Source organism: Trachemys scripta, chromosome 7 (assembly GCF_013100865.1).
Source record: "Trachemys scripta elegans isolate TJP31775 chromosome 7, CAS_Tse_1.0, whole genome shotgun sequence".
In the NCBI taxonomy this organism is placed as follows: domain Eukaryota; kingdom Metazoa; phylum Chordata; order Testudines; family Emydidae; genus Trachemys; species Trachemys scripta.
In genome coordinates this window covers 21,140,847-21,168,640 of record NC_048304.1, presented here as the reverse complement: position 1 = coordinate 21,168,640, position 27,794 = coordinate 21,140,847, and the positions used below count along the sequence as shown (strand labels likewise).

At 38.6% G+C, this 27,794-nt stretch overlaps 1 protein-coding gene across 1 annotated transcript; it reads left to right on the top strand.

Moving 5' to 3' along the window:
- Positions 1-385: 385 nt before the first annotated feature.
- Positions 386-26,338, top strand: LOC117879992. Its single transcript, XM_034775607.1, has 13 exons — positions 386-462; positions 1,141-1,206; positions 1,742-1,842; positions 4,739-4,848; positions 6,067-6,189; positions 7,035-7,111; positions 8,987-9,204; positions 10,558-10,723; positions 12,663-12,869; positions 13,550-13,711; positions 21,555-21,635; positions 24,851-25,013; positions 26,282-26,338. Exons 1-13 carry the CDS (start codon positions 386-388, stop codon positions 26,336-26,338), a joined length of 1,608 nt encoding a protein of 535 aa, XP_034631498.1.
- The last annotated feature ends 1,456 nt before the right edge of the window (positions 26,339-27,794 follow it).

The window sequence follows — 27,794 nt, the reverse complement described above, 5'->3', positions numbered from 1 at the left end:
TTTTTGTGTTTAGCTCTGGCACAGACTTCTTATGTGACATTGGGCAAGACTTGCAGCCTCACTTTTTAAATAGGCCATTGAGTTTGAGTGCCTGAGACACCTTGGGCCTGATTTTTCAAAGGTGCTGAGCACCTCTAGCTGTCATGCACTTGCTACTGCAATACAAATAATAACATAACTTCTGAAAATTGGACTCAGGTTAAGTACCCACAACTATTTCATTCAGCAGAAAATCCTGTTTTCTCTATGTAAGCTAACATTTTTACTTTTAAATTTCAGATTAACCTTCTGTGGGTTAATGATAGAGAGAAAACTACCAGAAATCAGACAGAAACTTCCCAATGATCTGATTAGTTCCACATTTACTGGCTAACAACTTTCCCAGATGGAACTAGACAAATCAATCAATAGTGCTGTTACTAAAAAGCCTAATGAAGATGCTGCAGAGAGTTGCAGGAAAAGGTGAATTTGATCGCTAGAATCAACATGCAAATTAAGAACATGGTAACATATTCCCATTGTCCTTTTTGGATTGCTTTGAATTTACCTTGAATGAGTATGATTTAACAATGAATCTAACATATTTCTGAGATCCGTATAAAACTGCTAACTTTGTGTAACAGTGAGTGAACATATTTTATCCTGATGATGATCTTTTAAATACTGTATTTAAATACAGTAATCACTTAGATATGCAAACTGGCTGAAACAGTAACAGCTTAGATTGTTGTCTTCATGCAACCTCAGTTTGGTTCCTTTTTCTGGCCTTGGATTCTGCAGGGAAGCGGTGGTTGAGAGCACTGTAGAAGCTATTAAACCACTGAAAGGAAGGAAGCTTATTTCTCTGCAATGACCCTTTTGGCTGCTTAAAAAGTAGCTTCAGCTCCTACTGATCTCCATCCAGCTCTCCTGGGTCAGAAGGGTTAGAGGATTGGGGTGATATAATAAATGTGGGCTTCTTATGGGAATCATTAACAGTTAATAGAGCTGAAAAATTAATGACAAAAACCTAAGGCAAAAAATCCATTGACAGGGGGGAATTGTCTGAAGTTCCTGGAGGGACTTCGGGTGTAAATAAATTGAAATGTATTATTTAAATTACCCATTGTTATATCCTAATTCTACTTTGTTGTTGTGAAGATTATCTTTTCTAGATGATATAAATGTATCAGAAGATGACCAGAAATTAAAAGAGACAGTGAAAGTGTACGTATGTATAGAGATGAGGGATGGGCTGGTCCAGTTCCCTGATGAGATATAAGGCCTTTTTAGAGGACTTGAACATCCACTGAAATGAATTATGAGCTACAAAGTCCAGTCTCATCCTGCTCTGTTTAGAAGGATTGTGGGTTCCAGGATAGGAAGACTAAAGGGAGGGAAAACAGAAGGCTTTTCAGGGCTCTAACTAAGAGCCAGAGACCAGCTCCACCCAAAGAGAAATGAGAATGGATATTTGAAGATTTAAGGCCAGAAGGGACCACTGTGGTCCTCTAAGGTGACATCCTGCATAACACAGACCATAGAACTTTCCTAAATTAATTATTATTTGAACTAGAGCACATCTTTTAGAAAAACATCCAATCTTGGTTTTAAAATGGTCAGTGATGGAGAATCTACCACAACCCTTGGTTAAAATGTACTCCATTACTGACTGCCACATTTTGTTGCCATCTTTTCAGTTACCCTTTGATATCCTGTACAATTCTAAATAATGAAATAATAATCATTCTCCCTATTGCAGAATTGCAGGAAAAGAAGTAACTGCAAAGGCCATTTGCTTTCTTACCTTTGGCCTCTACTTGGTTAAAAGCTTTACCCAGCAACGCTTAGATATAGTAGGAGGTAAGAGGCAGCAAATTCTAGTCAAATAAAAGGGGATAGAGGAACATTTAAATAAAAAGGAAAACCAAAGTCTGACAATATGGTGATGGAAAAATATACTGAAGCATTTGGTGTGGGGGGGAGTGAATCCGACAGGAGGGAGAGGCCACAGAAATATGGAAAAGGGAGAATTTTACTCCTGTATTAACAAAGTGTTTTGCTGGGGTGTTTAGCCATGCAACTCCCTATAAATGCAGCATTGCTAGCACTTGGCATAACCTCTTGAAAATAGACCTAAAGATATAATCCAAGTTTAAATTAAATCTCTATAAGGTGCCCGTGCAAGATAAAAACAAGCTACCCACTGTTATCTAGTTTGAGGCCTTGGTTCAATACGTGCCAATGAGAGCATTTCTCTTTATAAGCATTATATATAGTAGTGATGACAAAAATGCCATATATTCAAAAGACTTTTTGGTTTTGCTTACTTTTAATTGCTGGTTTAAAGTAAATGCCAAGTTTAGTGAAACATTTTAAGGTATAAAACTGAGGTGTATTAGTCCAACAGTTCTGAACGTCTTAAAGATAAATTTGCTTTTCTATCTTACCTCAAATGCTGCAGCTGTTCATAAATAATGTTAGGGAAAAGTTGTTAGTTCAGTAACACAATGGGTATGTTTTGCTCCAACATTCCTAGGACATTTAGCCACAATCAAGCAGTGAAACTGTCCTCTTCACAATTCTGTTTAGTGACCTACAACAGCAGGACTAGAAGACTGATCCTCGTGGATGGCAAAGGGTGGTTCAGCTTGGATTTACTTGCTTCTAAGACTGTAGGTGAGAGAGATCTTTATCTGTCAGGCTCAAAAGGTCAGTCTACCTTGAACTCCACAAAAGATTAAAGATGTAGCAAATGTCCAAACTCTGTTTTGTAGTTAGGACATATTTTCCTGGTGTGATCATCTTCCTGTTCAATTCATTTTGATTTACATGCACTTGCCTCCATGAAAAAACCCTTGGGTTGCAGTATACTATTGTACATTCATGATCTACAAGTAGCATATATGAGTAGGCTTTGGTTCCTCTTGGTTTTGTTTGCACATCAGAATATCATAACTGTTTTTTGTTTTTTTTTAAACATTTATTGAGGGGACTGGATGGGATCAGGAAATTAGAAATAGGATAACAGAATATTTTACTTATTAAATTAACAGTTCAGCCCAGGTTGATAGCAAATGGCCTGAAATTGTTACCATATGATGACTCTTCATTGAAATGAATTGGGAGACTCAGTTAAGTTTGCAGGGGACAGGTGTCCATCTGTCACCAGTTACTTCAGTTGTCATTAATTGGCTCTTTTGACAGTAATTTCAATAGACGCACCACAGATTGAATGGGCCACGGACACTGAATTCTTCTGTCGCCCATAGACGTTGTCCCTTTGTTGTTGAGGTGCATTCTTGGGGCAGTGTGTAGAAAGCTTCCATTGCTGTGTTGTTCATGTTGCACCTATTTTGTAGAAAGAAGACTTCAGTCTCTAGGTTTTTTTAATCTATCACCTTCCATCAGCACTAAAAAAAATTACAATGTAAAAAGCTTATTAAAAATGATTTTCAAAATAAATGTCATTAAAATTTCAATATAATTTCCACTGAAAAACAATTAAGTGTCGTTTGTGGCTCATACAGTTATTCATCCTTTATTATGATTATAGTAATAACTCTTAAAATATATCAATATTAATATTATAACATAAAACACATTATTATAACCCTGAATTTGAAGAGTTTCTTGCCTATTGGGGAAGTGTTCAGTGATAGTCTACTATTATTTATTTATTTATTTATTTATTTGTATTGCAGTAGTTTTTGTATTGCCTAGAGGGCCCCAGTTAGGATCAGGATGCTATTATGCTTGATACTTTACAGACACAGAGTAATTTACGGTTTCTGCCCCAAACCTAAGTCATGCTTTTCATTTTCTGTTCTTTTTTTGGATGTGACTTCTTTCCTCCCAAGCTATGTCCTCTTCCCCATGGATCCAACAATAAACTGACAGGGCAGAATTCTTCTATGCAGTCTACAACTCAGACCTCAGAATTACAATGTGAATCTTGACTGCATATTCTTTATTCATTCAGTGCATGGAACTTTCATGGTGTTTATGGGAGCTTTGCCAATGTAATTAGTGCAGAATAAGCAATCAAAACTACAGCATGGCTCAGAAAGAAATCAAGCCTTCATAAGAATTTGTGTGACAACAGTGGTTATCAGACTGTCCTGTTACAAGAGATTGTTACTTCACTGCAAGAACTTGCCACGGGATACCATTTGGGAGGAATAATCTTATTCAAAACAAAAGATCCATGTTTTTAAATGTCCATGCTAACTGTGCCTGCAAAATGTATATATTTTTTAGAAACACACATTTGCATGCACAGAAATGGAGATTGTATGTGCGAAGACTGACATGCATGAGCAAACTTGTATTTTGCATGTGTTTTTTCAGTGGTCACCTTTAAACATCCTCAGTTCCAGGTTACCATATAATGGTATCTTAGACACCATAGTTCCAATCAGATAGGGAGAAGGTAGGGAGGTAGTTTTTTTTAAAGTGTAGTCCAGTGTCTGAAAAACAGTAGGAGAAGCCTTGAAAAATACTGATGAAATGTAAATTACTTTTTTTTTTTTTTGCTATTTTAAGTAAATTTGCTAAGATAAATAGGATTTATATAAATTATATATTAGCAAATATATATATATACACAATTTTTAAAAAATAGGCAATTTTTCACCTGCACCAAAACGTTATACTTTATAAGATATTCTGTGCTGAAAAAGAACATGAGTGATTTATTAGACATTGTTTCAGTTTGTGTTTTGATTTTGTATTTTTGGGTTTTGTTTTGTTTTTCTAGTTAAAAGGGAAATGGATTTTCACAAGTACCAATTCAACATAGTGAGAAGCATCACTTATTGTGAAAAATTCAATGTTTACTTTGTACTGAGAAGAGACTATGCACTTAAGGTAAAAGCACCTACTATCTGCTGTGTTTATTGTTTTCAGCTACACCTCTACCCCGATATAGCGCTGTCCTCGGGAGCCAAAAAATCTTACTGCGTTATATCGAACTTGCTTTGATCCGCCAGAGTGCGCAGCCCCGCCCCCCCGGAGCACTGCTTTACCGTGTTATATCCGAATTTGTGTTATATCGGGTCGCGTTATATCGGGGTAGAGGTGTATTTTGATTTTGAGTTTATTTGTGAGCTCTGTTGGCAGTTTAAACTTATTCATACATGAAGGAGGAGGTCTCAAATCCCTTATTTGGGACCATAGTATCCAGGATTCAGGCAGCAAGGGGATAGGGCAGAGTAATTACAGACCATTCAGGATACCCTCCTCTGACTGTCCAATAGTTACTGTTTGGAGTAATACAAATTCATTCTGCCCCCACTTTCTCCATCTCTTGAGCTGTTTATTTCTGCTCTGCAGTATTTGCACCTCTGCCATTTTAAAATCAAGAGCCTGTGTTCAAGGTACAAACTCAGTTCATCTGTGTAGCAAAGCTCAGCATTATCACTGTGCCAACAGATTGACCCAGTTGTTTCTCTCATCATAGTTTATTAAACTAGTTCCATTGACGTTTAGTCTGACGTTTAGTCTGACGTTACACATTGCAAGAAAACAACAACTCTTGAAGGAGAAAGAGTGGCTGAATTTTGCATCCACTATTGGCATGGAAAGCAGTACAAGTTTAGTAGAACTACGGTGAGAGAAATATGTTTTTTTATCACTTTGTGTGATGAATCTGTTTAGCTTAGATTAATCTGTCTCTCTAATCTATTTTAGGTATTTTAGGATTCATGTCATCATAGTAGCTGAAAACCAATGGAGGAGCCATATATTGATAGAAATACAGCCCAAATTACCCCATAAGTGCCTATCTCCATTAATTGTATGTCTCTAATTGTCTCCATCGCTACAGTAAAGTTTACAAAGAGTTAAAAATTATAATCCCTACCATTTGTGAATTTATAATTTAATTTTAAAAATTCAAATAAATAGTTCTGTCAATGAGGACAAAGTTTCTGAAAAGTTTTGTACCATATCTTTTGGGGAATTATATCCTTGCTCTCAAAGGCCTAAGTCTAGAAAGAGACGACTTCAATGCTTTGCTGGATCAGGGCCTTAATTACCCACAGCCTTTTTGGCATGCTTTGTGAACATTACTTTTCTTTTCATAAGGTGTATAATAAGGATTATGAAGAGATCTGCTCAGTAGAGAATGTGGAGACACGTCTGTTGACACTTATGGTATTCAATCCTGTGAGTGATGAACTCATTACAGGAGGAATCAAAGGCGTAAAGGTAAGGGAATACCTCAGATGAGGTTTGAGTTGTCTTTTGCAACATTCTGGAAGCACAGGCATGAATTTAATGTAGGGCAAAGGGAGACTGTATGCCTTGGTGGATTGATCAGGGGAACTTTCACACTTAATTCACTGGTTTGAGCCCAACATTGGTCAATAGTGACTGAAGGATGTTACCATCTGATGACTGCTTGGTTGTGCCAATTAATTCTCTAGAGGTCAGATAACCAGATCACAAAAACACTATCATAACTTCGTAGCAGTCTCAGCAGAGAGATCAAGGGTCTGATTGCACTATGGTAACTAAACCTTTCTCACTCCACTAGAGTTGATTTCTTCCAGGATAGAGATCAATTAGATTACTGGGGCTGAAACTTGCATCGCCACCGCCCTTGTTATGTATATATAAGTACAGGCCTATAGACTTGTCAATTCAGCACCTTTCACCAACACTCTTATTTACTTTGAAAATAAAATGAGGAGAAAATATTGTCGATTGGCTGGTTTATTTAGTTTCACTAATAGCTGGGTTGGCGTGATGAACAAAGAGAATAGTCAGTGCAGCTAAGAAGCATTTCTTAGCTGATGAAATTATCTCGTGATCATCATTTAATTTTTTTCTGTCAAAACAAATTAAACGTTTCATAAATGTTTTCTCATTAAAGCTGCTCTTACTTTAGGCTTATGTCTTTTGAAGCATTCAGGTCTGTCAGTATGGAAGTAATGGGAGAGCTTAATGGCTTCTTGAAAAGGTTTTGATAGTTGACATTCAGATTTCCAGTTCTAGACTCAAGTACCAAATCAAGCTTGCAAAATTGTCTTTGTATTCTTTTTTTCTTTTAGTTCTGGAAGTTTAAAGAAACAGAGAATACAGATTACTCTGATGCAGTTCACATGTCCAATTACAAGCTTTTCCCCAGGTAAATAGATGTTAATTATTTGAGTTTAGAAAGTGACTATGTACATGGGTTCTCACAACAAATTTTTTGGTGGCCTCAGACTGCAGCCACCAATTTTTGCTGGTGGCCACACTGACACTTTTTCCTAAAATACTTAAGTTCCTAAAATACTTAGTTAACTTTAGGAAAAGCAAATAAATATGCACATCCAGATCATTATAATTAATTTATGTAGGATTTTTTTGTATATTTGTTTTTTTTTTGCTGACTCAATAATAAAAATAATGCTGTGAAAAGTGATATTTGTATGTTTGTTAATATCATTTTTCACAGAAGACTTACTAGCGAGCTGGAAGGCTGTGAAAAGTGATATTAACAAACATACAAGAATCACTTTTCGCAGCCTCCCAGCTAACTAGTAAGTCTGCTGTGAAAAACTTGCATGTTTGTTAATATCACTTTTCTCAGCAAGCCCCAGGACAAACTACTGTATATCTTTGTTGTGAAAGCTTTTATAATGTTAATGTAACTTATTATGAATGATTGTACATTGTGAATATTCATAGACACATACACTGCATATTTGGAAGTAATAACTATGTGATTTCTATTCAAAACCTTGTGCTAAGTGAGTTTATAATGCACCTTTGAATGCCTCACCTGCATTCTGCCCACTAATCCATCTCCCCTGTATTTATTCCAACATTCTGAAACTCTAAGTAGCTTCAACCAGCAGATTTTTTTTTTTTAATCAAATCACCTTGCCAGAAAAATATTTCCCCTTCTCCTCCCAAGTGTGAAATTCCTCACCCCTCTCTGTGTGCTTCCAAAAATTATAATGGTCTGAGGCCCAGGAGAAGTAAATTCTGTCCTGGGCCAGTGTCAGCTTTTCTATATATATATAAACATCTAATTTTACAATCCATTTACACATAGCACTGAGAACTAGAAACAGTAGCTTTATATCTTTTGAAAGTAGATATTCACAGGTTCTCAATGGGATCAAGGACTAGCTTCTAGTCCTGGGAAACCGAGATCTTGCGCTTTCAATTTGTGTAATTTTTATGTAGAAGAAGGTATTTAGGATGGTTTCATGGCTCTTTCTGAACCCAGTAGACTTGGACTTATAATAAGTAAGGCTCTTGGCTTTACAGCAGTGGGCAACATGCGTCCCGCGGGCCATACGCAGCCCGTCAGGACAAGCCGCTGGTGGGCCGCCAAATCATTTATTTACATTTTCATGGCTGCCCACAGCTCCTAATGGCCGCAGCCAGGACCGTGCAACTTCCCGCAGCTCCCATTGGTCGGGAACGGCGAACCACGGCCACTGGGAGCTGCGGGCAGCTGTGCAAATGTAAACAAACGGTCTGGCGGCCCACCAGTGGCTTGCCCTGACGGGCCGCAGGTTGCCCACCACTGCTTTACATGCAGAGTAATACAAAAATAACCCCTGTGACCTTTTTAAAAACTCCAAACATTCCTAAAATAGTTTTTATGTAAACATATTTAGCCTGGGGTGGTATCCTATAAAAGTTTTGTTGGCATTTGTTTGGGATAATCAGATTTGCTTACCAGTAGTAAATCCATGAGTTAGTTATGTGCCATGCCAAACGTGTCAATAAAACCTTTAAAACACACCATTATATATTTCAAACATAGTGTGTGTGATGATTAGAAAATTGTTTAAACACTATAATCAATTGAAACGTGCTCATTACCAACTTCTAGGAAACCATGATTTTTAAAAAAATAAAATATATCCAGCAGCTTTCATAAAATGAACTGTGTAGTCTTACAGTATGCAAAAAAATTCACAAACCAAATGACTCTATCATTTTATTTAAATGTGTACAGTAGTGTTGCCGTAATCTTAATCATGTTTTTTTTTAAATATAGTGCAGAATTCCCACACATGAGGCAAATCTGGTGTACAAATATGGAGTTTGATGTCAATATGCAAAGACTTTATTGCTTTTCTAATTGCGATCTCTTCTGCTATGATACCAAAGGGAATATACTGTTTCAGCTAACCAGTGCCCACCAAAGTACCATTCTCTCCTGCGTCTATTCATCATACTCCAATGCTTTGCTTACCTCCTCCAGGGACTCTGAAAGTAAGGTGGCACACAGGAACAAAGCATCTGAGCCTATGATCACACTTCTTTGTTTCTTCATACTTTACCGTATGTTTTTAATGAGACCGCAATGCTAGTATTTTAAAACAGCAGTAGTGCTTCAGTGTATAAATGACATTCTAATTCTAAACTTAACTACAGCAATTCTTGCTCCCACATTTGAAGTCATGAAGGAAATTTTCCGTAGGCCATATTGGCAGAGAGTCTAGTAGTTATTGCCTCTCTGGGGAACAGAAAGTCTGGGTCACGTATTGTGTCACATAATCGATTTCTTGCAGTAACCGGTGGGCCTAGAAATTAATGGACCTCAGTCTTACCTATCATCATCTTCTGTGTTTCTCTGAATTTTCATAAATAGAAATGTTATCTGTTAACATTTGAACCCAACCATAAATCTTAACATATAAAGTGTGACTTCTTTATGAATGTAGATCTGCTAGACATTTCAAAAAAGTTCAGCAGATGAATGTCTTATCCATTATTTATTAATATTTAATCTCCCAAAAATATCTTCCCATTATCCTCCACTGAATCCAGGAATCACTTTCTGGGATAATAGCAAGGTGCTGAGCACATCCTAAAAGATGCAAAATGCCTTCAGCTTCATGGTATGGAAGGACGTGGTCCTTTGAAGGATTGGGCCCAACTGTACGTCCTGTCAACCTAAATTTTGAAGTAGCAATTCCTCTAAGCAGTAGTGGTTTTCATTCATCATCTTACCAACTCTATATGATACAGTTTTTGATTTGACTATTTTCTATCAGGAATCATTCTTTCTTTTGAAACATATGTCGGAGAATATGTTATTCCCTCAAGGGAATAAGCAGGCACATTCTGAATGGTAATTGATAACGTTACTTTCCAGACTTTATAGTCTTTTCCAAGTAAAGAAGCATCTGGCCTCCTTTTCAGTACCCTGGCTAAAGCATGAGAAAATGCCCAACCACTCTGTTTTGATTTTTTCATGATAATTATTAGGAAAATCAGGGATGCTCATGATGAAAAGGACTAAAGTAATGGATGTTTTTTTCAAAAACACTGAAATCATAGTGTTCATGACTCCCATGAATTGACTTCCTTTGTTAACTAAGTGCATTTCTTCACAGTACAGTATATCATTAGCGCTTGGGAGAGAAAATACAGTATTAGATCAAAAGCAAAGTTGCAGTTTTAGTGTTTGGTGGTTTTTTTTTTTTTTTTAAGAATAATCAGGTTTTTGGTGTTGTCCTCAGTAAAATAACCAGAGACAAAGAAGTGTAGTTTATTTTGGCTTCTTCATAATTTAATTCTCATTTATTTACTGATTGATGGTTATTGTTTTATTTTAACCAGTAAAATCTTGGAATGACCAGGGCTGTTTGTTGCATGTGTTTCATGGCCATACCAGGTCTGTCACACACATCCTCCTCCACCCAAACACTTTGTCTTTATTTATCTCTGGATCTTTGGATGGGACAGTGAAACTCTGGTCCCTGGATACAATGGAGCTGTTTTACAGGTACTTAAAAAGGCCATACCATTTATGTAAGTTTCACTGCTTACAAATAATGAAATATAATCAAGTTAAAATGCATTTCTAGCATTAGAATTTGCAGCATTTTATGGTATTTTGGATGAATTTCAAAGGATAAATACAGGTTTCAGAGTAGCAGCCGTGTTAGTCTGTATCCGCAAAAAGAACAGGAGTACTTGTGGCACCTTAGAGACTAACAAATTATGCTCTAATAAATTTGTTAGTCTCTAAGGTGCCACAAGTACTCCTCTTCTTTTTAAAGGATAAATAGTGAATCTTTAAGGAGTAAGATAAATATCTTTGTAGATTATATGCCTCTAAGGATATTGCCGTAGTTTGTCTCTATTCTCCAATTCTTTTCGGGCTGAACCTGTGAGGAGTTGAGGGTACTCAACAACTTGCAGGAGGTGCTCATCATCTCATAGCATCAAGGCCCAGATCCTCAAAGGTATTTAAGCAGTTAACTCTAATGGATTTGATTTCAGTGGGAGTTAAGCACCTTAAAGATCTTTGAGGATCTAAGACCAGGTGCTCCGACCATAAGCCAAGAAACCCTGCTAAATAGAAAGTTATGTATCTCAGCTATTCTCATCTCATTAGATTGTGAAGATTTCTTCAGCACAGCTTCTGTTTAGAGCTGTGCAAATAATGGATTTTTCAGTTCACTAGCAATTTGGGTGAAACCAAACCAAAATGTTTTGTTTAGATTTCGAGCGTTTAATACCTTTGAATTTTTTAAAATACAATTGACGGAAAATTCAAAACAAAAAGTCATTTGGTGAGTAAAGTTAAACACATGCATAAGAATTTGCAGCGCAGGGCCTTATTCATTAAAGGGACAGTTCCCCTTTAATAGTGAGTTCTACTAAAATTCTATGAGTATTTATACAAGAGCTACGGTGTGCAAGAAGTGTTTAATTTATAAAGAAAAAATACGGTGTACAGTTCATGGGCTTCTATTTTGTTGTACGGTTATGAATAAATAAATCTTTACCTCTTAAAAAATGTTAGAAGTGTGGCTTTTCCCAAGGCATAAATAATTTATACAGCTCTGAATCTGCTTTGAGGTACTGGCCCTGTAGTTGCATGGCCCCATACCATATAACTGATTTTTAAGGAGACCGTCACATCAATGACTTGAAGTCAGGGATCGGCAACCTTTGGCACGCGGCCCATCAGGGAAATCCGCTGGTGGGCCGGGACAGTTTGTTTACCTGCAGCATCCACAAGTTTGGCTGATCGCAGCTCCCACTGGCCGCAGTTTGCCATTCCAGGCCAATGGGGGCTGTGGGAAGCGATGGCCAGCACATCCCTCGGCCCGCGCCACTTCCCGCAGCTCCCATTGGCCTGGAACGGTGAACCGCAGCCAGTGGGAGCTGAGATTTGCCGAACCTGCGGACACAGCAGGTAAACAAACTGTCCCGGCCTGTCAGTGGATTTCCCTGATGTGCCATGTGCCAAAGGTTGCCGATCCCTGTGGTAAGTGATTCAATAAGATACATCATTTTTACTAACTTCTAAAGGGCTATCATAAGATCTAGAAATGGAGGTTGTGTCCTCTTGAGTATTACAATTTCCAGTAACATTTTTATGTAACCTGCAGAAATTAGCACAGTATTTACTTATCATACAAGTACATGGTCGTTCCATATCTTTGTGGCATGCAAAACAGATTCACCAAGGTCACTAATCCAGTCAGTGTTGATTGGAACTGGTTACAGGGTTTTTTTTCCCCTGAGTTCCCCAGGGAATTGTCAGAATTTGAGTGAATAGCGTGAAGAATTCTTTTTAGCTGAACATGGTCAACATTGAAAAATGTCCGATATAATTTAACTTGGACTCTAATGTAATTGATGTAACTTGCTGCTGATTTACTTTAATTCATGATTTTCTTTGGCTTGTGGGGATTTTATCTTTTGTTTAGTTTATCATTGTTCACTGAAGGAATTGTTTGGATGGGCCTGACTGAGGATAAGTTGCTGTACTGCTCTTCTGCCCGCAATCTTCATGTGTATGACTTGAACAATTTTACCAAATTCTGGACTCGTGTCAGCAGTCAGATTAAGGCTCTGTCCCTCTGTGGTGCCAATGGGAAATCCAGCAGGGTGGTAGCTATGGGCTCTGATAACAGGTATGTGTGACTACATGTGCTAATGAAAGTTTGAGGTGGTTCGGGTCCGGGTTTTTGGTTGGATTGCATCTCTACTGGTAGTAATAAACTTGCAATAGAAAAATGGTAAGGTGTGTGTATTAATAAACACCACATTCAACCATATGAAAGGGTTTTAGCTGCCATCTGTTAAAACTGTAAAGTAACAAACTAATCAAATAGAGAAGATATCTGCTTGCTTGACTCAATATGAGTTACAAATTTTCAGTATTTCTGAGATTTAGGTTATATTAGTCAAAATAAATACCTGTGCGACATTCTTAATGAAAATTGCGCACACAGGAAAAAAAGTATCAGCGTCCTGTTTAGACCTCCAGATTGTGCAAACTGAGCAGAACAGCATACCTGCCCATATTTTTAACGTTCAAATGTTGGCATTACTGGAAAAAATAGCACCACAACTTTTAACTCCATTGAAGTGCATTACCTTATGAGAGCTTTTAACATAGAGTGAGTGGAAAAATCATTGTATTTTTCACTTTAAAATAACAGGACCCATCCATTTAAAAGGGGATGTTTGCATGGAACATTAAAGTTACTGTGGGAGGGTGAATTGAAGTGTCATCCCTGTGTCTTGATTAAACAACAACGCTGCATTAACCTTCTCCCTTTACTACTTTCTTCTGTTTTTCTTTCCTAAGTTTACGAATTTTCTCTCTGCATAATGGGACAAAGTTATGTACCGTGCTGCCGCCTCCCTATCCCTCTCCACTCCAGTCAGTTCTCAGCTTTGCCTATAATCGAACCAGTGGAACAATTTACTTCCTCCTGACTTCTTGGGATATATGGGTCTACACAGCAAGGTACTACATCCATTTTGCTAAGCATTTACTGCTTTCTAGCCTGTCTTCATTGCCTACTTTTCTCACTCTGTTGTATTTGGTTTTTTTGTTTGTTTTCTTTTCATTACAATGGATGGGTAGGATGTTTTGGTATTAGGTGAAGACAGAGAGCGTATTCTGGAAAATGTTCAAAGTGTTTTACAAATCTTAATATTAATGAATATTGGGTAGGTAGATCAGTATTATTACTGTCCGTTTTCCAGATGGCAAAAGTGAGGCCCAAAGAGGCGAAGTGACTAGACGGGTCACACAAAGTCTGGCAGAGCTGCTTATAGAACCCAGATTTCCCAACTCCCCATCCATTAATCATAAAAATAGCCTTTCTTAATATTTGAAGCACTGTACTTACAACAACTACTTAATCCTGACAGTCCCCTGTGAGACAGGTAACTAGAAACACCCCCACAGAGGGAGACACTGAGGCTACACCTACAGTTGGACCTGGGGATGAGATTCCCAGCCTGTGTAGATGTACTTACTCTAGCACTGCTCAAGCTAGTGCACTAAAAATAGCAGTCTAGCTGGGGAAGCACATGTAGCAGCAAGTGGCAGCATGGTCTAGATGTAGCCTGCAACGGGGCATAATTGTCAGTGTTGGGATTGTAATATGGGAGTTCCTGGTTTCAAGTCTTGTCCACACTGCTGCTTCATCTCTGAAAAAGTTTGCAAGAATTTTTTTTCTCCCACAGACCCATTTCCTTATCAGCAAAACCTGTTTCTGGTGAATTAGTATGAAAGCCTCAACTTCTTTAAATGTGTTGTAATTCCTGTTAGTGTGAACCTCATTTTACAGAGAAATTATTCTGTAAAAGCCATGATTTCACTATAAAGGGGATGTAGTGCACTATCCCTGTGTTTCCCTTCCTACCACTGCTTGAAAACTAAGGCATTTATATGTAATATACGTTTTCCTCCTTTCTAATGATGCTGCTTCCCCTGCCTGCCTTGATTATAACTTAGGCTATGACCACACTAGCACTTTTGTCAGCAAACTTTTTGTCGGTCAGGGGATGAAAAAGCACACCCTTGATTGACATAAGTTTCACCGACAAAACTCGTGTGAACAGCTCTGTGTCAGTGGGAGACACTCTCCTGACGATATAGCTACCGCTGCTCGTTAGGGGTGGTTTAATTATGCCATAAGGAGAGCTCTCTCCCGCCAGCATAGAACAGGTGGAAAGAAGATATTTATACCTACAGAAGTCCACTTCCACCTTTTCATGTTCTCTGTATGTATAAATATCTTCTTTCTGTGTGTTCCATTCTATGCATCCAAAGAAGTGGGCTGTAGCCCATGAAAGCTTATGCTCAAATAAATTTGTTAGTCTCTAAGGTACCACAAGTACTCCTGTTCTTCTTATAATCAAGGATTGTGTCAAGATGCCATAGGCAAATAAACAGCAAAACAGTGTTGGAGCCGTGTGAGGGAGAAGGGAACAGTAAAGAGAGATTCATTTGCATAACCAGCCTGACCAGGTGCAAAGACTTGTGTGAGCGTTTTTAAATATAAATTGTTTCAATTCATGTCTTGCAAAACCTGAAGCTGGCTTGAGGCAAGCTAAAAAGTTGGCTTGTTTGCTTTTGCCTCCCCATTTACCCCATTCTTATCTCCCTCAAAATTTGGTCTTTTAGTTACTAGTGACTGTACTCCATTTTCGTCATTTGAAGGGACAAAACAGGCAGCATTACCAGATAGCCTATGGATTTCAATTAATAAACTTCTTCATAAATTTGTTTCCTATGTAATTTTAATTAATAAAGTGATTTTTCTGCTACTTTTCACTTTGTATTTGGAGCTGACTAAATAGCAGACCATAATAATCTGAGGCCAGGCAAACCCTGGAGACAGAGACAGACAAATCCATCATCTACTTTAAATCTCCAATGAGCAAAACGTGGAAGAGACCACACTTAAGGCAGAAACTGTAGGCCTGACTTATTATCACAATATAGAATGGAGCTGTTGTTTGTGCTTTCTTTCCCCACCACATTAAGCCCTCGCTCCCCTTTCAACTCTGAGGCCTATTGTTGTGGCATCTTAACTCTGGCCAGGAAATCATTGCTTCCAACAATGTGCTCAGCCAGTTGCAAAATTTCAATTAAAATATCAGCCAAGCGATTTATAGGTTTATCCGCCCTTAATGCCCAATGATCAGTTTGGATTAATACTTTGGAAATGTTTATCCCTGCCAATTGGGTGAGTTGAACAACTGGCATGCAGGCATTTTGAAGCATACAGGAGACCAGGTCTCTGATTTTGTGATGAAGTGGGGGGTTTTAGGGAATGGACACTCTCAACTGAAAACAAATTTGCCAGTCTCCTACAAGATAAATTATAACAGTCTGACATTTCTATTGGGATCTTTGGGCATGAAATAGGCAAAGGGTTTTATAAGCTTAAAAACACGCAGACATCATTTCATCCACCATTTAAGGCAGTGGTTCTCAAACTTTTGTACTGGTGACCCCTTTCACATAGCAAGCCTCTGAGTGCGACCGCCTCTTATAAATTAAAAACACTTTTAAATATATTTAATACCATTATAAATGCTGGAGGCAAAGTGGGGTTTGGGGTGGAGCCTAACAGTTTGCAACCCCCCCATGTAATAACCTTGTGACCCCCTGAGGGGTCCCGACCCCCAGTTTGAGAACCCCTGATCTAACATGAAGAGCAGAACCCTATAACCTCAAAAACAACATTGTGTGGTAATTTAGGGCAGGAAATGAAAAGGGATAATATATTCAGCTGAAACTCTGAAGGGAATTTAGGTCAGTAGAACCTTAGCCAGAATGTGGTTAGGACACCAAGGTTAACAATCCTATTCTTGAGAATAGTGCAATGTGATCTTTAATAACAACAGGACCAAAAGAAGCCTATGATGCTAAGTTTATTGTTGGTATCTTGTAATTACAATTTATATATAGTCTGGAGGTTTTTAACTATAAACATTGGGTGCATTATAAAAGGAGACGAATTAAACTTTTTTTTAAAAAACAGTCACCAAGGTAATTTCCCTGCTAGCTAGAACCAGTTTAAGGAATTTGTCACAGTTTTAATTGGTGATTGAGGATACCCAGGTAGCTATCCTAAATACTTGTTAAGTAGGCTGCCCTTGACAGAGGGCATGGCTACATTTGCAGATGTAGAGCGCTTTGAGTTAAACCAGCCTTCGTAGAGCGCAGTAAGGAAAGCACTGCAATCTGTCCAAACTGACAGCTTCAAGTGCACTGGCGTGGTCACATTTGCGGCACTTGCAGCAGCATTGGGAGTGGTGCATTATGGGCGGGCAGCTATCCCAGCATGCAAATGACTGCAAAGTGCTTTTAAAATGGGAGGGGTGGGTGGAGTGTGACAGGAAGTGTGTTGTGTTTGGGGGGGGAGAGAGAGTGGGTTTTGGGGGGGCTGAGAGCATGTCAGCATGCTGTCTTGTAAGTTCAGACAGCAGCAGACCTCCCCCTCCCCCCGCCTCTCTTTTTCACACACAGCATTCCCATGCTTGCATGCCGGCTGTCAGAAACGAAGCTTTGAAAGGGCATTTCCGCATGCCTACAGGAGTTCAAAACAATGACAAGAGTGGCCATTTGACTTAAGGGGATTATGGGACGTTTCCAGAGGCCAATCAGAGCACAGTAACGCAACACCTTGTTCACACTGACGCCCGGGCGTTGTAGCCAAGGTGCAACAAACGTTATTCCACTCGCCGAGGTGGAGGACCAGCCGCGCTGTAGCCAATCCTTTAGTGTCTAAAACTAAAGGTTTATTATCAAGGAAAAGAAATAACAAGAAGAGAAATGTTATGTGGTAACACAGTCACATACATACAAAAACTTCAAAGTCCATATATCAGGTTCCTAGCTGTACTGGTGGTTTGCTGGCTTGAAAGTCCCTCTGGAATACATCCACAGTTTGGATGGGTCATTCAGTCCTTTATTCAGAGCTTTAGTTTGTAGCAAAGTTCTCCAGAGGTAAGAAGCAGGATTGAAGACAAAATGGAGAAGATGCAGCTGCCTTATATAGTCTTTTGCCACGCGACCTGTGCTTCCTTTGTTTCCAACACAAGCTACCCAGCACATGGCTTGGAAGCCTTTTCTGTCCATAGGCATGCCCAGGCATGCCTTGCTGAGTCTGTATCCTTTGCCTTCTCTCAATGGGTCAATTGAATAGCTGATGGTCCTTAATGGGCCGTCAAGCAGGCGAGGCAGAGGTGATGCCAAACTGTTTGCGGGTGTCACCCAGAAGCTTAGCACAAGTTTTGTAATATGTACATAGATACATATCTATAACCCAATATACAAATGTGCTACAAACACATAAATGAGATTATCATATTTGGCAAACTATAACATTTTTGCAGATATCTTACATGGCATATCTGCCACAACTCATTGCAATTTTACAATATTAATATTCATAATATCTTCAAGCGTTCCCTGGAATCCATACAGCATCACAATGGTGGGACAGTACTCCATGTGGGCAATAGATGAATTAGAGTTATTCTCCCTCCCTGCATTTCCAGCATCAGTGGGAGGGCTTTTATAATAATCCCTTTGCTGCTGAAGGTTATGAAATCCAGACCCAATAAAGGAGTCCCATCATAGATTTATGTGACTAAATGACATGTTAATTTTGCGATTCATAGCACTGTATGTTCGGTAAGAACCGGCACATTATCCTGATTTAATAGATGAGCAGGGACAGAGATACGGACATTAATCATTGTTCCTTCATTGCAGACATTAATTTGCTTATGCCTGAGATTCTAGCACACTTGGCCAAACCTGACTATTCTGCTCCTTTCTCTATCTTTGTGATTAGATGAGTGGGAGATAGCTTGTTATTTTGCAGCTCTCCCCACAGCTCAGTGACTAGGTGTTGCATACTAGTGATTATAGAGATACAGGGTGTCTCATTGTGCAATCATCAGTCTCTTTGCATTTTAAAAGCTGCATTTCCATAATATTTAAAACCAAGAACTACATACACAGAATAGGTCTGATACTTCCGGGCATCATGACATTTCCCCTTCAGTAGTATTTAGTACAAGATACTTTTTCTTATGTATTGTTTGTATTACAGTAGCAGCTAGAGGCCCCAGTGGAGCTTAGCACCTTATTGTGCTAGGTTCTGTACATATGTAGTTTGCCATTCCAAGCCCTGAAGAGTTTACAATCCAAATAGAGAAAACAGACAAAGGAGGTGGGTGGGAAGGAAGTTTAATATTGCCATTTTATAGATGGGGGAACTGCGGCACAGAGAAATTAACTTGGCTGAGTCACTCAGGAAGACTTCGGTTTCTAGAATGATTCCAGTAGAATGAAAACTCCTATAAGAGAATTTGGGTTTTATTTTTGAATCAACGGGATTGCACACAAAACGGTGCAGATCTAGCCTTGCGTCCTGTTACGTAGCAGGTCGATGACTTTGTGCATCCATATATAATTTGTGTCCTTTTTCTTTTTTGTGCTGGAATAAGTGTTCAAGGCATAGGGTATGGATTCCATGTCGGCCAGGGATGGCAAGAGGCCATCGCCTCCCTGAGAGTGGAGCTCAGGACAACACATCAGCCCAAATAGGGTTTGTGAGGTTTTACCCAACCTTTTATTTTTTTCTGTGCTTTTTTTTTTTACCGTCTTGGTGTGCTGTTTTAAAACTGTGAGAATGCTGTGACCTGCAGCTCTCCTTACCCTGTTCCTATCCCCAACACACAAACAGCTCTGCTTAGTCCTCTGTCTGTCCATTTCAGTTGTGACCTATAGTACTGCCACTCCATTCCTGAACCTATCTGGAGTGATACTTAAACTAGACTTGTGGTGGAAGGGGATTGTGCTGTGGGAAAACATTCACCTAATACAAGTACTATAATGCAATCTCTTTATCATGAAAGTGCAATTTACAAATGTAGAATTATGTACAAAAACCCCCTGCATTCAAAAATAAAACAATGTAAAACTTTAGAGCCTATAAGTCTAATCAGGCCTACTTCTGGTTCAGCCAATCGCTCAGGCAAGCAAGTTTGTTTACATTTGCAGAAGATAATGCTGCCTGCTTCTTGTTTATAATGTCACCTGAAAGTGAGAACCAGCACTTGCATGGCATTGTTGTAGCCAACATCACAAGCTATTTACATGCCAGATGTGCTAAAGATTCATATGTCCCTTGATGCTTCAACCACCATTCCAGAGGACATGCATCCATGCCGATGATGGGTTCTGCTTGATAACGATCTAAAGCAGTGCAAACTGACGCATGTTCATTTTAATCATCTGAGTCAGATGTCACCAGCAGAAGGTTGATTTTCTTTTTTGTTGGTTTGGGTTCTGTAGTTTCCTCATCAGAGTGTTGCTCTTTTAAGACTTCTGAAAGCAAGCTCCATACCTCATCCCTCTCAGATTTTGGAAGGAACTTCAGATTCTTAAGTCTTGGGTTGAGTGCTGTAGCTATCTTTAGAAATTTCACATTGGTACCTTCTTTGCATTTTGTCAAATTTGCAGTGAAAATGTTCTTTAAATGAACAACATCAACTGGGTCATCATCCGAGACTGCTATAATATGAAATATATGGCAGAATGTGGGTAAAACAGAGCAGGAGACATACAATTCTCCCCCAATGAGTTCAGTCACAAATTTAATTAACACATTATTTTTTTAACGAGCGTGAGTTAACTATGATTAATCAACAACCCTATTAAATACTAATACTCAGAGATTGTTCTGGTGCAGCAATAGTTAATTTGCTTCCTGGGCTCTGAAAACATTACCTAATAATCTTCCCATTTGCAGATTACTTGAGACGCCAGGGACGGTTCTGGGATGGCTGACAAACCCAGGTGTAGCGCTTTGAAAATATAAAGAGCGATGTATGGGTTAGGTATTCTCATCATCCATGTTGTACTAGCCAAATCACATGATTTCCCAAACCATTAACAGTGATAAATGTTGACAATTGTAGTATACAAACACCAAGGAAGAAGAGGAATTATTTAGGGTGGCATAAGGGAGGGGTCACTAGGAGTAATAAAAGGAAATTAAGGAGGAGAAACTTCCTTGTAGCAGGATCTTTTAAATCTTGATATATTTGGGCAGAGTACTAAAGAATGTACCACAGGGGTGTAGACAACTTTTATTATGGGGTGAAGGGGGGAGGGAAGAAGATGTAGTTTCTGTTCCAGACTAAGTGTTTCCTTTATTAATGCAGTCCCTACATTTTGGGGGGTGGGGTAAAGCCTCCAATTGTATACACCCACATATAAGGAACAATCCTGCATTGACAGGAGGTGGATTAGATTAACTCTAGTACCAGTTCAGGAAAGAATTTAAGATCCCATTTATGCATTGGAGTCATAGTCTCTAACTTCTGGGGACCAGATCCTCAGATCTTCCTCAGTAGAAATGGTGGGAAAATGGGAAATACCAATTTTTCATTGAAATTTCAACCTGTGTGATATTTTCTGACCAGATGTATTACTAACACAAAACTTCCTTTGGCTCGAAAGAGAGTTTTACCTCCTTACAAACTAAGAGAGGACTTCAATATTTATAACTAGGTCTGCTTTGGATCTCAGCCCAACTTTTTGGCACAAAAGGCATATTCAAAGATTTATGGGAAACAAGTACATTACGCTGGTTTCTCTCACTCTCTCTCATCTTCTTCATTGCTCATTTACAATTCCGGAATATTGGCTTTTCAATCATTTCCCTGGAATAAAGATATGTTACTGTTGCAATTAACTCATAAGAACATTCACACCCCAGATGTATTCTCCCATTAAAATTTTCACACCGGGGTATTTTTTATTTCAGAACTGATCCTGCATGTAGGGCAGCAGTGTGGACTATTGAAGAAATACACCAGCACTTAAACAGAAAACACCCCTTAGCCTCGTGAGTTTCCTTAATTTGCTGATGGGTTTTTGTTGCTTTAGCAGCAGAAAAGGTTATTTTCTGATTAATTCTTTATTTTCTGAACTAGTTGTGTATTAATGAATTTTTAAAAATTAGATAGCATCACTAATTTATAAAGGTAGATAATACATGCTTCCTGCCCCATACAGCTTACAGTCAAAATAAAATGACACACAGTTCAGAAGAAAATCAATAAGGTGACAAGAGGTGTTGTCTGGTGGATAAGAACAAGGAAAGAGAATGGAGTAGTCTGTAAGACAGTACGAAAACAAGAATGGGAAAAAGAGAGCATCTGAGGAATAAAGTGAAAAGATTGGGATGAGTATAGGGAGTGGGATGGAACTAGAGAAAATGAGAGCAGTAATAAAGGAGAGAGCAAGATGATAAGTGGGGCCTTCAAGGTAAGGCCAAGGAATTTGAATTTGTAGTGGTAAGAGATGGGAAGTCAGTGGAAGAATTGAGGGAGGGAGATGAAATGGTCACAATGGCAGGAGCGGAAGGTTGGTTTAACAGTGACATTTTGGACAGATTGGAGCCAATGAGAGACAGTGAAACCAGAGAAGAGAAAGTTACAACAGTTAAGGCAGGAAATGATCAGGACACTGACAAAGGTATTAGCCTTGGTTCAGTAAGGAAACTGCACATCTTGGGATTATTAAAGAGAAAGAAGAGCCCAAATTTAACTTCAGCTGGCTTTGTTCATGTTAGTAGTTACATTAAAGGTTGCCTTGCATGGGAGTCACCTAAACTAATGGTGGATATGTGCCATTAAGTAGCATTGACTATTATTATTCCTATTTTCTTTTCCTCAGTAAGCACACTGCTACTTTGGTTAGAAATACTCTCAAGAGAGTCAGGTTGCTAATGCTGAATTTTTAAATCATTGTTTTCAAAGGCTTTTTGCAGTATGAGATAACAGTCATCACTAGAACTGGTTGAAAATTTTTCAGTGGAACAGTTTTCCATCTGAAAATGGAGTTTTGTTGAAATGGAAACTTTTTGTGGGAATGTTGATTTTGCCACATTTTTGATGGAAAAGTGTTTAAATGAATTGTTTTGACTTAACATTTTTACCATATTTAAATGAATTGATTCAATTTTATTATTGATTTATATGTATATTTATATATATTTAATTTATATATTATATTTAATGTTTAATATTATTTTATACATTGTCAGAATGAAATCTTTCAATGTTTCCAAATACATTTTGGGGGGAATTTCAAATTTTTGTTCCAATTTGGAATGCAAACAAATTTCAAAAGATTAGAATTTCCCACAGGACAGAAATTCCACTTTTTGACCAGCTTTCATTGTAACACTGAAAGTAATAAAATATAATGTTGTCAAATGAGTCTGTCTTGAGTACATCCCAGATCTAGAATGATAGTGAATCTAATAAATGGATCAGTGTCATATAATACAGTTTCTGAATGACTTGACCAAATGTTCTGTAAATTATTTGTTTGCCGGTACTAGGCAATGGCATTTTATTGTACATTAATGTACTTTCCTCATATTTCTAGATACAACATCTGACATAAAGCACAAATGGTGTCAGTTTAAAAAAAACAGTGATCCCACATTTCAGCTGTTATTGTCTGAATTAGGCATCAGTGATAGAAAGCAAGAGTTTGTAAAAGATGTTCACAGGTGGTCAGATCCACACTAATTGTTTATATTCATCACAGTGTTAGGAATATTAATTTCTAATAGTCTTCAATTTAGCATCAGATCACACCAACCCTAAATTTGTTTTTAACACAGAGACATGTAATCCATGAAATTCAGCAGCAGGAATCTCTTTTAATAATTAAATGTACGTCCAGTATCTGTTTAAACTGGGAAGGAAATGGGACTTTGACACAGGCCAATATAAAAGAGTTTTTATGTTTAGAACTGAAAGTTAACTTAATCAAATGGGCTATCGAATAGGAAAAAATAATAGTGTTATTGTCACACTAGTGATATCACCCCACAATGGTGTGTTGGCTGGCTAGAACTTTCATCTCTCCTTCAAAGGATAGAAGAGCATTTCTAAAGAGAATACATACTACTATGATATATGCCACAGAAATAACTTGACATTTATGACTAAATAAAGGGCTTCTGCTTTGTATACATACACTCCTGCAACACTGACCTGAGAGCACCCCAGAGTTGTGGAATAGCTAAAATACTTTTTCTGCCTTGCCATAGCTAATATTGCCATATATTGTAACTTCAGCTTAATGACCACTTAGCAATGTCTGTCTAAGGTGTGGCTGAACTTAACTACTAGCTAACTTTTACTAAATTGTTTTCTTGTGTTTTAATAATATGCTAATAAAATTTTTAAAAATATGTGAACTTAAAAAATAAAATTTGCCTTTTATAATATGGCCTGGAATGGATGTAGCAGGGATTGTTAAATTGGGGCTAATTGCTGTCAGCCCACCTCAGAGGGTAATGGATTCTGATTGCTGAGGAGGTTGGTCAGGAGTGAATTAGCAGTTTCTGCACCAAGTCAAGAACAAAGGGAATTGAGACTCCTCGTACTGAATATTGCCACGAGGAAGCTGACAATGTCCATTGTGGACCTAGGAATGCCAAATGACCTAAAGGGTGCTCGTCCTTGTTACATCGTGCATAAACAGCAAATTAGATGCCCAGAATGCAGTAGCTGAGCATGCAGTCTCTAGAGCAGGGGTGAGCAACCTATGACACGCGTGCCGAAGGCGGCACACGAGCTGATTTTCAGTGGCACTCGCACTGCCTGGGTCCTGGCCACCGGTCTGGGGGGCTCTGCATTTTAATTTAATGTTAAATGAAGCTTCTTAAACATTTTAAAAACCTTATTTACTTTACATACAACAATAGTTTAGTTATATATTATAGACTTATAGAAAGAGACCTTCTAAAAATGTTAAACTGTATTGCTGGCATGCGAAACCTTAAATTAGAGTGAATAAATGAAGACTCAGCACACCACTTCTGAAAGGTTGCCGTCCCCTGCTCTAGAGCATGTGTATATATAAAGATTTCTAAAAATACTGCATGTCTCTATATTTAAAAAAAAAATTGGGTTGGTGTGATCCGCTGCTAAGTTAAAGGTCATTAAATAATTCATTAGTTACCCTCTAATGTGTGGGTCTGCCCACCTGCAAACATCTTTTACAAACTCTCTTTGTGCTAATACATTGTTTTCCTAGTTGTGTAGAGAAGAATGAATATTTTCAGCATACTCGAAAGGAGAGTGTAAGAGATCCAGTGAGATGCAAATGTCTCTGCAGCCTGTCCTCCCCAATATGCTACTGGATAGATGAAGGGCTGGTGTATGCAGATACCCAGGAATTTCTGGTTCTTGGTATGCAGGTAAAAAGCACAACAAGTATTTCTGATTAATCAGAGATATGCAGATATTAAAATTAACTGACTTGACAATTACCTGAAGATACAGTGAGGTGTGCAAGCTATTCCATCAGGGAGAGGCGCTCATTATGTAAAACCCACTAGAAACCTTTAGAGGTGATGTAAACATTGTGATTAAATTTGAGTGCCTAAAGGGAGGTACCTAAATTTGGGTCAGGTCAGTCCACGGCTTTACATGTGGATTATGGGCTTAATAAACTAACTACCTTGAAAATGTGTATGAGAATACTCTGTTCCGACTGTTTCCGTGCTTGAGGAATTTTCCTGAAGCTGGATGGCATATGAAAAAGTGGGTGTGAGTGTATAAATTAGAGGTTGTAATAAAGGCCCTCAGGAAACACTATGTCATGCCATCCAAACCCACAGTAATATGCAGAATAAAAGACCTTGCAATCAGTAGAATCTGCAGGTGATCTGAAAAACAGGTTCTTTGGCATTAAATATTTAAATTTGGATTTAGAAGTCTATCATTAGGTACCCAAGTTTGAACATTTGGTCAGTGAGTGCTGAATACGCTTCCTACAAACTGATGGTCACCAAGGGCCAGATTTTCAAAGGTATTTAGACATCTAAAGATGCAGATAGGCACCTACTGAAGTTTTCAAAACATCTGGGCACCTAACTCCATTGAAATAATGTGTTCAGCTTGTATTCATGGCAACCCCCCAAAGATTAACATTAATAATCTTATATGAAATCTTGTTACTGTCTCCTGGTCATAAGCTGTAAAAACAATCAACTTGATCGTAAGGAAAAAACGGCAAAAAGAATGAATTTATAGTAAAATGTCGAAGCCATGAGGCTTGTTACTTTTATCGCTGTAGCCTTCATTTTTCAACAAAAATTGTTCTAACCCATTTAATAAAATATAATTAGTAGTTTTAAGGCATTTAAAATTACTATCCTTGTGCCTGTCAGGTCAACTCCATAGTAAGTGTGCAGGCAAAGGCCAATACTGCCTTTTTTTCAGCTTGCAGCCTTGCCAAAGGCAACAGCAGCAGCAGCACTGACTTAAATAAGCTTTATTACTGTTTCTAAGGACTTGTCTACATCAGGAATTTGCTTCAATTCCAGCCACCGATGGCTTGAATTGAGGCAGATTCCCAACGTGGGCAAAGACTAACAACCCAGGGAAATTACAGAATCTGTGTGCCCCATCAAATGACTTTGTGACAAACTCTTTCTAATTGAGAGTTCCTGTTCTCTTTTAGCCTCCAATGATGATTGTAACTTGGCAGCTTTCAAGGTTCCCAGTGAATGTGCTTTAATTTTTCAGTATCTCATCCACCTACCGGCATGCAAAATCCCCTATATCTCAGAAGCCAGAGATACCATCTTTTTAAAAAACAGTTAAAATCATGGAATCAGTATCTCCCGACCAGAGGCATTCTTATATAGATGAGCAATCTTCTATATCTTCCTCTAGATCTCTTTTCCTAAGTAGGGAAAAGTAACCTTGTGAAATGTACTTCCAAAAATGTTAATTGTTTATAAATGGCATTGTGTTCTTCCAAATACACCTCTACCCCTATATAACGCGGTCCTCAGGAGCCAAAAATCCTTACCGCATTATAGGTGAAACCTCGTTATATCGGGGTAGCGGGGGCAGGGCTCCAGCGGTGATTTAAAGAGCCGCAGGCTCCAGCCACTGCTGGGAGCCCGGGCCCTTTAAATCGCCGGCCAAGCCCCACTGCTGCAGCTCCAGGGTAGCGGCGGCAGGGCTCCAGCGGTGATTTAAAGGGCCCGGGGCTCCCCGCAGCAGCCGGAGCCGTGGGCCCTTTAAAGCGCCACCCAAGTCCCGCTGCTGGAGCCCCAGGGTTACTGCACTATATGCGAACCCGCGTTATATCAGGTCGCGTTATATCGGGGTAAAGGTGTATATTAAGCAAGGTAGCCAGTGGAAGGGGAATAGGTGGAATGTCTGCAACTGCTGATGTGTGATACAATTTAGATTCCGTGGCCTGTTTTTTAGTAATGGAAGATCATTACATGCAGGTGTTACATCACTGATTGACAAGATGTGACCCATTGAAAAGCTGCATTGTAAAAGATTGGTTATATTATATTAACAGTCATTAGGAAATGAGCATGCAGAATGAAGTGTTTTCTGTTCACTGTTTTTTCCAGTTGTGTTAGTTTTGCCAACATGGCCTTGGTCTAGTTTTTCAGATTTACATGTGCAATGTGTTACTTTGATAGTATGATCTGTTTTTTCATCTGTGCAAGTATAATGCAATTCTCTTTGAATAGGATGGAAGAATCCTGTTTCTGCACACCTCAATACAAAATCTAGTATATTATGAGATGAAGGCCTATAAAGATCCTGTAAGTGTACTTTGGATTTACAGCCTTTCTTTTATTAAAAGAGTTTCATAACAAAACATACATAGCTGGATAAGGCTAGATATCAAAGTAAGAAACTATCTCTTCTCTTGTACGATGGCTGTCCTTAGTACCGAATGTACAGACCAATCGGTTGTCTTGCTTCAGAAATGTAACCTACCACACACACAGCCTTATAGAATAATTCTGGCTATTCTTGCACAGGTAATTCACCAGATTCTGACTCAGAAATATTGGTGTAAATGCAAAGTAGCTCCATTAACTTCAGTGAAGTAAGTGTGCTGAATTTGGTCCACTATTTCCAAAGGCAGAGCAACTTCACTGTCAAATACAAAGGAGTTCAAGAGCTTTTCACAGTTTGGAATCTTCTCAAGGGAGCTA

What these genes read in the sequence shown, in the direction of transcription:
- LOC117879992 (XM_034775607.1), top strand. Translation starts at nt 386, where the DNA reads ATGGAACTAGACAAATCAATCAATAGTGCTGTTACTAAAAAGCCTAAT. An exon ending in ACGCTTAGATATAGTAGGAG is followed by an intron (nt 1,843 to 4,738) that starts GTAAGAGGCAGC and finishes TTGTTTTTCTAG; the next exon opens with TTAAAAGGGAAATGGATTTT. An exon ending in TTCTGGTTCTTGGTATGCAG is followed by an intron (nt 25,014 to 26,281) that starts GTAAAAAGCACA and finishes GTTCTCTTTTAG; the next exon opens with CCTCCAATGATGATTGTAAC.